This window comes from Lagenorhynchus albirostris, chromosome 8, assembly GCF_949774975.1.
Source record: "Lagenorhynchus albirostris chromosome 8, mLagAlb1.1, whole genome shotgun sequence".
Lineage (NCBI taxonomy): Eukaryota > Metazoa > Chordata > Mammalia > Artiodactyla > Delphinidae > Lagenorhynchus > Lagenorhynchus albirostris.
In genome coordinates this window covers 23,352,334-23,364,522 of record NC_083102.1, presented here as the reverse complement: position 1 = coordinate 23,364,522, position 12,189 = coordinate 23,352,334, and the positions used below count along the sequence as shown (strand labels likewise).

General features: G+C 50.2%; 1 protein-coding gene across 4 annotated transcripts in view; it reads right to left on the bottom strand.

The window, feature by feature from the left end:
• Positions 1-4,310: 4,310 nt before the first annotated feature.
• Positions 4,311-12,189, bottom strand: part of IMPDH1 (inosine monophosphate dehydrogenase 1) — a 28,831-nt gene continuing 20,952 nt past the window's right edge. For 2 of the 4 annotated variants that reach the window (XR_009541933.1, XR_009541932.1), the window contains exon 16: positions 7,032-7,213. Coding sequence is in view for 1 of the 4 variants with exons in the window: in XM_060156751.1 (XP_060012734.1) it covers positions 7,174-7,213 (40 nt within the window). In the remaining 3 variants the exon portion in view is untranslated. Of the gene's footprint in view, positions 4,701-7,022; positions 7,214-12,189 lie in introns of those variants that run through there. The other 2 variants (XR_009541931.1, XM_060156751.1) reach the window with 2 other exon arrangements.

The following is a 12,189-nucleotide window of genomic DNA, read 5'->3' as shown; positions in this document are numbered from 1 at the left end:
CAATCCTCCCAGTAATTATATATGTATGTATATGTATTTTTTGTTTGTTTGTTTGTTTGTTTGTTTTGTTTTTTTGCGGTATGCAGGCCTCTCACTGTTGTGGCCTCTCCCGTTGCGGAGCACAGGCTCCAGACGCGCAGGCTCAGCGGCCATGGCTCACGGGCCCAGCCGCTCCGCGGCATGTGGGATCTTCCCGGACTGGGGCACGAACCTGTGTCCCCTGCATCGGCAGGCGGACTCTCAACCACTGCGCCACCAGGGAAGCCCTAATTATATTTTTTAAAAGGGAAGCTAGGGTTCTGGGTTAAGATGGTAATTGAATGTGTACATCTAATTTCACTCCCTCCTAAAACCCCACTAAAACTTCCATAAAGAGATTTTTAAATCAAGAGATAAACCTACAAGGATAGACAGAACAGGGAAAAAGACAACAGTCACAAAATTTTTGAAGCAGGATGCCAGACCAGCCATCTGGTTATTTACTGACTTACCAGCCCCAAGGAAAAAGACATCTCAGCTGGCAGTGGCGAAAATTGAGAGCCAACTTGATCTACATGGCAAGGTTCTCAGAGGCACAGAAATTGGGAGTCCAAGGTACCTCTGGATTCCCAGAGGTGAAAGGTGGAAGAGGTTGCTAAGATAAGGACCAGGATGAGAAGTTAGATCCCTCCATCTCTCCCCCAGCACCAAGCCCCTGGGCAACAGTCCTTCCCCTATGCCAGCCAGAGTCTGGGGGATTTTCCTCTGAAGAATGTAAGATACAAGGTGTCTGGGTTGGAGCACAGTTGTGCATGGAGATACCATACTGAACAATACTGAAAACAAAGGGATTAAGTGACCGCGCCATATGGAATGCGGAATGCTGAATGCTGAGCTTTCTGACACCATCAGGGTCCCCAAGTGCTGGAAGCAGGACCTAGGCAGGAAACTGGAAGACACTACTCTGGGGTATTTCACCAGTGCATGAGGAAAGACTTAAAGATACTGACATAAGAAACAGCCCAGCCAGCCCACCCTACGGTGGCAAACCCAACCTCTGAGCTCAGAGTTTCTGACTAGCCTCCCTCCCACCTACACGACCTTAATCACGGCCAAGTGTTTCCAGACATCCAGGAAATTTTCTAATGCAGAAGACAGCCACAAAACAATCAGAAAAAAAGTAACTTGGAGGAAACAGGTTACGCAGGGAGAAGAAAGTGTCAAAAGACCACAGTTAATATCCTTAGAGAGATAAAAGATACTGCATCCATGAAACAGGAACAAGATGCTCTACAAAGGAACATCCAAAGATGTTTGTAGCAAAAGCAACAATTATGTCTAAAATCATGACAGCAGAAACAAAAACATTCAACACAGAGATAGGCAGATAAAGTTGATACAATCTCCCTGGAAAGTAAAGCAAATATACAAAGAGATAGAAAATATAGGCGGGGAGGGGCTTCCGTGGTGGCGCAGTGGTTAAGAATCCACCTGCCAATGCAGGCGACACGGGTTCAAAGCCCTGGTCCGTGAAGATCCCACATGCCCGCGAAGATCCCACATGCCACAGAGCAACTAAGCCCGAGCACCACAACTACTGAGCCTGGGCTCTAGAGCCTGTGAGCCACAACTACTGAGCCTGTGTGCTGCAACTACTGAAGCCTGCGAGCCTGTGCTCCACGACAAGAGAAGCCACCGCAGTGAGAAGCCCGCGCATTGCAACGAAGAGTAGCCCCTAAAAAAAAAAAAAAAAAAAAAGAGTAGCCCCTGCTCGCCGCAACCAGAGAAAGCCTGTGCGCAGCAACGAAGACCCAACGCAGCCTTAAATAAATAAATAAATAAATAAATGTATTTAAAAAAAAAGAGTAAAGGAAAAGCCAAAATATCATTATATTGTGAAACATTTGGAAAGCCATTAGAAAAAAAAAATGTGATTAGGTTAAAGCTAAATATCCCCATCAATAGTTTTTCTATACAAGAATGGGGAGAACTATCCCATTCGATATAGGCAAAATGCATTAAAGAAAGAAATAAACTTATTAAAAAATGAAAGCAACCTATGTGAAGCAAACTACAGAACTTTACTGAGAGATATAAGAGACTTTGATAAATCCTTCCACAATGTATACATGTGTCAAATCATCACATTGCACACATTACATATCTTACAGTTTTGTCAATTTGTACCTTAATAAAGCTGAGAAAATAAAAGAAGCCTTGATCAATGGAGAAACCAACCTTGTTTCTGGATAGAACCTCTCAATATTTTATAAGATCATTAATTCTTTCCAACTTGATTCGTAAGTTGAGCACTATTCCAATGAAAATATCAATGAGATTTTTTAAAATTTGAAATAATTATTCCATAGCCCGTCTGTAAGAATAACAGGCACAGGAAGAGAAAGAGTGGCAAACGGGGTGTATGGCAAAAACTTGCTCCTTGGGTAGTGTGTATTGATTTACATAAATACTAAAATATAGTACAAAGCTACAATGATTTCTTTTTTATTTTTATAAATTTATTTATTTATTTTTGGCTGCGTTGGGTCCTCGTCGCTGCACGTGGGCTACTCTGTTGCAGTTGCACGGGCTCTAGGCGCGCGGGCTTCAGTAGTTGTGGCGCACAGGCTTAGTTGCTCTGCAGCATGTGAGATCTTCCTAGAGCAGGGATCGAACCCGTGCCCCCTGTATTGGCAGGCGGATTCCTAACCACTGTGCCACAAGGGAGGTCCCTATTGTTATGCAATTTTTAAAGGTTACTTTCCATTTACAGTTACTACAAAACATTGGCTGTATTCCCCGTGTTGTACAATACATCCTTGAGCCTATGTTACACCCAACAGTTTGTATCTCCCACTTCCCGCCACTGGTAACCACTATTTTGTTCTCTATATCTGAGAGTCTGCTTCTTTTATGTTATAGTCCCTATTGTGTTGTGCTTTTTAGATTCCACATATAAGTGATACACAATGATTTTTTTAGACTGTGATTCTGGCACAAGAATCAATGGGGAGGGGAAAGCAGTGGGAAGAAGCACTAGCTAAGCAACTGGCCCATTTCTTTACTCCTCACGGCAGAACTCCAGTTGCCTGCACCATCGTCTCCACTTCCTTACCTCCTACTCCAGCCCGGCTTTCCATCCCCTTGCTCTACTGAAACAGCTCCTGTCAAGCCGTGTGTCAAGTCACGATGACTTTAGGTTGCCAACTGCAGTAGACGTGAATCTTCTTCCTTGACTTTCCTGAAGCAGTAGATACCCTCCATCACTCACCCCTCCTCTATCGCTCACTCCTCTTGTCTCTGGAGACACTGTACCTGCCTTGCTCCCCTCCTTTGCCACTTGGCCTTCTCCACTTACAGTCTTGTCTAGGCAATTTCACCTGGTAATACGGTTTTAAATACCAACTCTGACCTCTAATCTTCAGTCTCATATTATCTAACCACCTACCTGACTTCTCTGCTTAGCTAAGAGATGCTTCAAACTTGTCATGTCCAAAAAAGAACCCTTTCCCCCAATCATTTCCCACGAAAAACCAGTCAACCTCTCCACCAAAAGAACTTTTCCTCCAGTCTCCCTCATTCTTTCCTATTTTATGTAATACTACTACTTTTCCCTACTCAGTTGACTAACCAAATATCTAGCTGTGGTTTCTGATTCCTCTCTTGCTCTCACCCTTGCATCGAATTCATCAGCAAATCTAGGCAGCTTTATCTCCAAAAGACTTCTCACATCCATGCTCTTCGCTGCTCTCTGCCGCCATCACTGTCTCACCTAGATTACTGCTTTCTGTTCGCAACCCCTGACAGCAACTGATCCTTTCACTGTCTCCACAGTTTTGCCTTTTCCAGAGTGTCAATTGGTTGACAGCGTATAGTTTGTAGCCTTTTCAAATTGGCTTCTTTCATTTAGTAATATGTGTCTAGGCTTCTTCCATGTCTTTTCACAGCTTGATAGCTCATTTCTTTTTAGTGCTGAATAATATTCCATTGTCTGGATGAACCACAGTTTATTTATCCATTCACTTACTAAAGAACATCTCAGTTGCTTCCCAAGTTTTGGCAATTATGATAGAGCTGCTATAAACATTCACATGCAGGGACTTCCCTGGCAGTCCAGTGGTTAGGACTCTGCACTTTTGATGCAGAAGGCGCGGGTCCCATCCCTGGTCGGGGAACTAGGATCCTGCGTGCTGCCTGGTGTGGCCAAAACAAACCAACCAACCAATGGACAGAAAGAAAATTCATGTGCAGGTTATTATATGGACATACGTTTTCAACTCTTTTGGGTAAAAACCAAGGAACACAATTGCTAGGTCATATGGTAAGAGTATGTTTAGTTTTATAAGAAACCACCGAACTATCTTTCCGTTTTGCGTTCCCACCAGCAATGAATGAGAGTTCTACTGCTCCACATCATCACCAGCATTTGGTGGTGTCAGTGTTTCAGATTTTAGCCATTCTAATAAATGCATAATAGTATCTCATTGTTGTTTTAATTTGGAATTCCCTGATAACATATGATGTTGAGCATCTTTTTCTATGCTTATTTACCATCTTCTTTGGTGAGATGTCTTTCAGATCTTTTGCCCATTTTAAAATTGAGTTGTTCATTTTCTTCTTGTTGAGTTTTAAAGGTTCTTTGTATATTTTGGATTACAGTCCTTTATCAGATATGTCTTTTGCAAGTATTTTCTCTCTGTCTGTGGTTTGTCCAAATACTACTGTTTAATCAGAAAAAAAAGAGCTCTTCAGATTCAACACAACACACATCACCCAGGCGAGTGCCTCGACACCTTAAACACCTCCATCACCCAAGAATCCTATGATCTCCCTGAGTCCCACACTAGGATCCCCCTCACCTGCTCCCAGTGGCCTGGCTAGCATCTTCCCTCAGCCACTGCCCTGTCTAGCTTTCCTGAGCTCACCTGTTCTCTCTCACTTCCTCTCAACCATGCTCTGAGGCTTCTTGCCCTTCTCCCAGGTCTGAGAATGAGGCCACATTCCACTGATACTCCTAGCAGTGGAGTTTGGTTTGGTCCTGAGAGTGGAGTTTGGTTTGGTCCTGAGAGGCAGCGGGAGGGAAATGGCAGCGTGGAAGGGCCATGGCAAGAATCAGTGAGAAGAGTCAGGCGTCAGGTCTGGGATGAGGGCTCCTCAGTCCAGCTGTGTGGGGCTGCCCTCTCCCAGGAGGTCAGAACACCTCCCCAGCACCCAGAAGGCCAGTGCCTACCAGTGACTGCCTGCTCTCTCCAAGAGAGATGAAGAAAAATGGGCGTGAATGAGAAGCAGAGTGGTGAGAGGAAGGAGTCTCGAGGAACGGAGATGGGGACACTCCTGCTGATGGTTCCTGCGGTGGGGGAGCTGGGGTAGGCTGGCAGAGGGTCCCTCCAGGGAGTCCCTGTGTTTCATCTCTTTGTGTCTTTAGCTCAAAGACACAAAGCTTTAGCTCAAAGATTAGGAGTGAATAGGGCAAGGGTCAGGGAGGTCTGCTGCACACATTGCTGTGTAATTTTTTTTAAAAAGAAGAACGGTGCTTTAATCTTTTGACAAGGGCAGCTGTTCCCAAATGTCCGCTTTGTGGGCCTCTATCTCCTTGTTTTCTGCAGTCCTTAGACTTACCTCTACCTTACTGTTTTCCATGTATCAGATTCCTCATTTGCAAAATGGGATAATAACCATCCTTCCTCGAAAGAGTCCCTGGGACCACTAGATGAGCCCACATATACAAAGTGCTTTGAATATGTAGCAATGGCACATTGAAATACTCATGGAAGTGTTTGCTACCGTATTACTACGGTATTATGGTTCCAGGAGTGACAAATAAAGCCTCTGGGGTGAGTGGAGGAGGTGAAGTTTGGGGGCAGTGTACAGAAGAGGCTCGTAGGGGATGCGGTACCAGGAGGGGGTGGGGATAAGTAAGAGACGGAAGTGGCTAGGAGAGGAAGATTCCTACCCGGGGATGGGCTACGAGGTGCACTCTAGCCAGCAGGTAGAGAGAGGTGAAGAGCTTGCGGCTGGTAGGAGCTGTGATACCATCTGCAAGGCTGATCTGTTTAAGTTTTATAGGACAGAGTCGGCCCCAGGGAAAAGTGTCCTGGTTCTCACATCCCGGTGAAAAAGCACATGCCCTGCTTAGAGCAGAGGTCCCTGCCCTGCCCCTCCCATCCTGCCCAGACCCTTGGACCACCCAGGCTCAGGATAAGAGGGGAATGGGGCAAAAGGTTGAGGGCTGCACCAGGGGCCCTGCCCCTCCTCCCACACAAAGCCCGGCTGGGCTTTGGCTTTTGACAACCTGACGTCTTCCCACAAGTGCCCAGAGAACCCAGCTGTTGCCCGCAGCAGGCGAGCGGAGACCCGCGGCCCCGAGCGCTTCTGCCCACTACCCTCCCCGTCCTGGTGATGTCCCCAGCCCTCAGGTGCTGGGAGGACAGACTGGAGCAGCTGAGGGACCTGCGGGGCTGAGGGAGGATGACAAGAGCCACCGCGGCAGCACCCACGTGCGGCCTGGTCAGGGTGTAGGTGGGGGTAGGCACCCCCTTCTCCGTCTATCGCCAGAGGAGAAGCCAGCAGGCCGAACGAGGGGCTGGCTCCCCCAGCTACCCGTGCAGGCCTCCCTCCTCCTGTGGCTGGGGAGGAACCTCACAGCAATCTCCGGTCCTCATCTCAGCCCTCTTCCCAGTTTCCTGAGACCTGATGCCTTCGTTATGTAAATGGCAAAGTTGATGCTGGGGACACGCTTCTACCTCACCTACCACAGTACCTGGGCCGGGCGGGGAATGAGGGAGGGGATGGGCCCCGCTGCCTGGGCTGCCCTTCTGGATGCCCTCGGGTCCTTTCCCTCGCCCTCACATCCCCTCCCCCTGGAGTGCAGGCCATGGGTACCAGTCGTCCTACTCCCACCTGATCTGGTTGCCTGTAGGAGGGGGGTTGGCAGAGCCCCTTGTAAAACTTTCCTAGGAAAAAGGGCATGGGTGAGGGAGCGAACCAGAAACACTATTGCCTCAGGCGGTTGGAGCAGATGCTTATAACATGCTTCTTGTTTTACTACGTGAAATAAGCCACTCATCAAACTCTACCAATAACAGTAATAGTAATAATAATAATGTGTCTGAAGCAGCCTCACTTGGGAACCGGGAGACCTGCGTTCCAGTCCTGTCTGGGGCAGAGCTGAGAAGAACATTCACCCTTCTTCTTTCAGGGCCTGACCGCTGCCAATAGGAGGGTGAGGTCACGTCTGCAGGACAAGAACAGGAAAAGCTTGGAGGGCGGAGACCCCCGGGAGATTCAGGGCACGCAGGCGCTTGGGAGGCGATAAGGGAAGGCAGAGGTGGGCAGTAAGTTGCTGAGGTGAGGACAGCCCACTTCATCCCGGCCCCAGGCAAGGCCGCGCTCTGCCCTGAGGGGAGGGCTGCACCCACTCAGACCCTCACAGCCAGTGGGAGGGAGGGGCAGGGAGTGACATGGGAGGAGGGCAGAGAGACCTACTGTGAGAGCTCAAAAAATACTGAATCAGGGTTTCCCTGGTGGCACAGTGGTTGAGAGTCCGCCTGCCAATGCAGGGGATATGGGTTCGTGCCCTGGTCCGGGAAGATCCCACATGCCGCGGAGCAACTAGGCCCGTGAGCCACAACTACTGAGCCTGCGTGTCTGGAGCCTGTGCTCCGCAACAGGAGAGGCCGCGATAGTGAGAGGCCCGCGCACCGCGATGAAGAGTGGCCCCCAACTAGTTGCCACAACTAGAGAAAGCCCTCGCACAGAAACGAAGACCCAACACAGCCATAAATTAATTAATTAATTAATTAAAAAATACTGAATCACTGACTGATTGCAGGGGAGAAGGGACCGCAGGTGGAGCCTCTAAACCCGTGCCATTCACAGTGTGCACCGTGGACCAGCCCCTCGTCCCAGCGACACCTCACAGCCTTCTTGGCCTTGGCCCCTGGTGCTGAGTGCGCCAGCAACAGTCCGGTTAAGAGAAGGGAGCCCCGGAAAGGGGGGGTGAGGGCCAGCCCCAGAGTAGGGTTTCTTGATCCTTGGAGGTCGAACTCCTGAGAATCTGGTGGAAATTCTGCTCCCGCTGCCCAGAAAAATAGACATACAACCTGACACGCATGGCAGGGGGTCCGCCAGAGCCCATCCATGAACCCCAACCCACAAAATCCTCTCTCTTCTTCCCATCCCGATATTGCCCACCTACCTACTCCTCCATGCACCATGCCAGGGCCCCAGGAGCTAAGACACAAGCCCTGCCTCTGGGAGCTTGCAGGCCAGACCAAGATGCACACCCAAGGGACTCAAAGCAAAAGCAGAGGGGCCCGTGTGGGAGTTCCCAGGAGGGAGGGGCTCATTTCCAATCTGAGGAGGCAGCCTTGGGATCACAGCAAGCCCACAGGCTCTGGAGTTGGCCGGTCTCTTCATTTATACAGTGGAGATCAATGACCGCCTCACCGGGATGGCGTGGGATAGTGTCAACGGTATTTAGCGCGGAGCGAGTCTCAGGTAAACGTGCCATTGGCCCGGCTGGGCACGGTAAGTTGAATAACGGCCCTCCAAAACTGCCCATATCCTAAGCACTGGAACCTGTGACTCTCTACCTTAGATGGCAAAAGGGACTTTGCTGATGAGACCACATTAAGGGTTTCGAGGTGGGCCCGTTATCATGGATTATCCAGGTGGACTCAATGATTACAAGAGTCCGTACTAGACAGAGGCAGGAGTGTCAGAGTCAGAGCAGATGTGACAGTGGAAGCAGAGGTCAGAAAGGCAGGGAGATTTGAAGATGATGCCCTGCTGGATTTGAAGATGCAGGAAGGGGTCCAGAGCCAGAGAATTCAGGTGGTCTCTAGAAGCTGGGAAAAGCAAGAGAAAAGATTCTCCTCTAGGGCCTCCAGAAGGAACACAGCCTGGAGGATCCATTTTCATCTTCTTTTTTTGTTTTGGTTTTTTGTTTGGTTGTTTTTGTTTGGTTGTTTTTGTTTTTGTTTTTTTTGGCCACACTGCATGGCATGCGGGATCTTAGTTCCCCAACCAGGGATCTAACCCACACCCCGCCCCTGGTGGAAGCACCGATTCTTAACCACCAGACCACCAGGGAAGTCCCCATTTTCATCTTCTGACTTCCAGACTATGAGAGAATAAATTCGTGTTGTTTTAAGAGGCTAAATTTGTGGTCATTTGTTACAGCGTCCACAGTAAACTAATACACCAGGCCTTGCCAGGGGAGGCCAGAGCCTGATGGGGCGAGGCTGTGGTGCAGGAGGGAGGCCGGAGGGGGAGTTTTGCAGCCGGCAGGGCAAGGAGTGAGACTGCATTGGGAGGGAGGAGGGGCTGGGCATGGAGTGCTCAGCCCGTGACCTCACCCTTGGCCAGCCAGGCTGCCCTGGCATCCGGACGCCTGTCAACCCGAGGTTATATGCCTCACTGGGCCAGAAAGGGATCCCCGTGTAGCCAGGCCCCAGGCAAGGGTGGGGTTGTAGCAAAGAAGGCTGGTGCCAGGGGAGGGAGCTCAGTCAGCCCCTGGGGCTGCAGAGGCCACAGCAGTGGAGGGGGAGGCCAGCAGGGGTTGGCAAGGTGCCCTGTCACCCAGGGCCCTCTGCCAGCTCGTCCTGCTCTACCTCTCTCCTGTGGGACACGAAGCACTCCCTTCCTCTCTTCTTTTTCCCTCTCCACCCCTGGGCTCCCCTAGGAAAGTGGGAGGAGGAGGGACTTGGGGGTAGAGAGCAAGTGATGGGGTCACAATCTCAGCTCAGTGGCTGAGTAGCTGGGTGACCTTGGGCAAATCTCCTTGTCTCTCTGAGCCTGTTCTCTCCTCTGGAATTGAGGAAAGAGTCTTCACTTCACGGGGCTATATTAAATGACACAATACAGTGCCCAGCATAGAGTAAACCCTCTAAGTGCAGCTGGTCTTTGTGTTATCACATGTATACACGCTACTGCCCACAGATAGAACATCAAGTTTATCTGCCCTGCTAGGTGCCCAGTTCCTCCAGGGAACATGGTGTCCTGCCTATCTTTGCATCTCAGCATTGCTACAATTACTGGTGTGTATTAGATGATGAATATGTGTTTTACCTATTCATTCACTCATTCAACAAGTACTTATGTGTAACACTGCTTTCGATGATGAAAACATATGAGGGAAAACAGACCGTATGCATGTAAACAGAGAGTATGTTTGTGACGTGTTATGAAAAACAACAAAGCAGGAAGAGGGAGTGCCAGCGGAGGGGGAAGCAGAGCGGTTTGCTATTTTGTACAGGGTGTCAGGGAAGCTCTGTCTCACAAGATGCTGCTGGAGCAGAGACCCAAGGGAAGTGAAGGAGTGAGCTCTGTGGATTTCTGGGGAAGTGGAGGGTTCAGGCCTGGTGGAAGCATTCGAGGACAGCAAGGCTGGTGTGGTGGGATCAGAATGGGTGAGGGGAGAGGGATAGAAGACAAGGTCTGCCGTAGTTAGGGCCAGATCACACATGGCCTTGCAGGCCATAGTAAAGCCTGGAGTTTACCAGGCTTTACTGTGGAAATTTACTATAGAATGGAATTGCTATTCTCCAGACAGGGTAGATTTAAGGAGGAAAGGTCTGGGAGGATAGTGAGGGAGTGTGATGGTTAATTTTATGTGTCAACCTGACTGGGCCACGGGGTGCCCAGATATTTGGTCAAACATTCCGGGTATTCATGCTGGTGTTTTTGGATGAGATTAACATCTGAATCTGTAAGACTGGGTAAAGTGGATTGCCCTCCTGAGTGTGGGCCATCTGCTGAAGGCCTGAATAGAACAAAAAAAGGCTAAGAGAGAATTTGCTCTCTTTGCCTAAGTCTTTGATCTGGGACATGGATCTTCTGCTTCCAGACTTGGACTCAGACTGGATGGCTCTCCTGTTCTCAGGCATAAATAAATATAGTGTGCCTACCTCCTACTGGTTCTGTTTCTCTGGAGGACTAACACAGGGAGTCAGAAGTCGGGTGTTGGTTATGTTCAGCACGAGATCCTGGTCAGTGTCCTGGTGGAGACATGGAACAGGCAGAGACACGAGATCACAGGGACTGAGACCAGATCCGATCACTGAACTGAATTTGAATCCTCCCGATCTCTGTCCCTTGACCCAGCTGAGGCCGGTTTTCTCCTCTGCACAGCTGCTAAAGTGGAATCCTTTCCTGCTTCTTCTCCCCAGAATAGCCCTGGGCTCCAGCTTTGTGTCCTGCTTGGTGAGCTCTCCTGTCCTTGGCTTCTCCAGAGGGTTCACATAACCTCCAGAAGCCCTAAATCCCTTCCCCTCCCCAACTCTGTGGTCTCTGACAGAGGGGAGCCCCCGCAAGGTGAGGGGAGCCCTGAGCAGAGGGGTTCCCCACCCAGGCCAGGAAAGGACAGCCGGGCTAGGAGGGGTGGATGCTCTCCTGGTCTCCCAACAAGTTCTGACCCCCAGCACCCCCCATGCCAGTTTCCCTTGGGGGCTTGGACACTTCACACCCGCCAGGAGGTGCAGTGGAGTGGAGGGGGACATCCAGGCAGGCCCAGCTTCCTAACCGGGTGTACCTCTTATCAGCTGGTGACCTGGGCGGGACACTTTGTCTCTCTGAGCCTCATTTTCCCCATCCATAGCAAAGGGATAGGTGTGACTGCCTTATAGGGTTGCTGAGGGTAAGATGCACCTACCACAGTGGCTGTTGCTCAGTAATAAATGACAGCAGATGGCGGGTCTTTCAGACTCCTTTCCCCACCCCCCAGCCAGCCTCTCTCCTTTCTGACAGATTAGATTATTTTACCCCCATCCTGTCCTTCAGAAGCCAAATTTTACTATGGACGTGGGCAGCCAGGGAATGGTTGCCAAGGGCAGGGCTTTCAGAAAGGCTGCCGGTCGCCCAGGAAACTACCCCACTCGGGGTTCCCTGGGGTCCCACAGGTCGTTGGGTTCTTGCGCCACCTGCTGGATGCAGTGCCGCACTGCTCCTAAAGCATCCAGACCCGGGAGTCCCGCATCCCCGAGCAGAGAACACTCTCTGCCCCGCCCCTCTTCTCCTCACAGCATCTCCACCATAAAAGGTCCTTCTTACTGTTTGTCCCTACATTTTCCCAGAGGCCAGAGGCACGGAAAGGAGTTGGAAGCACTGTGAACCACAGGGAGGAGTGGGAGCCACGTCCTTCCCGGAGAACGAGGAGGACGCCGGAGGGCTCTGGTAGTGTGGGGTCCGAAGGAAGTCCCTCCCCTTAAT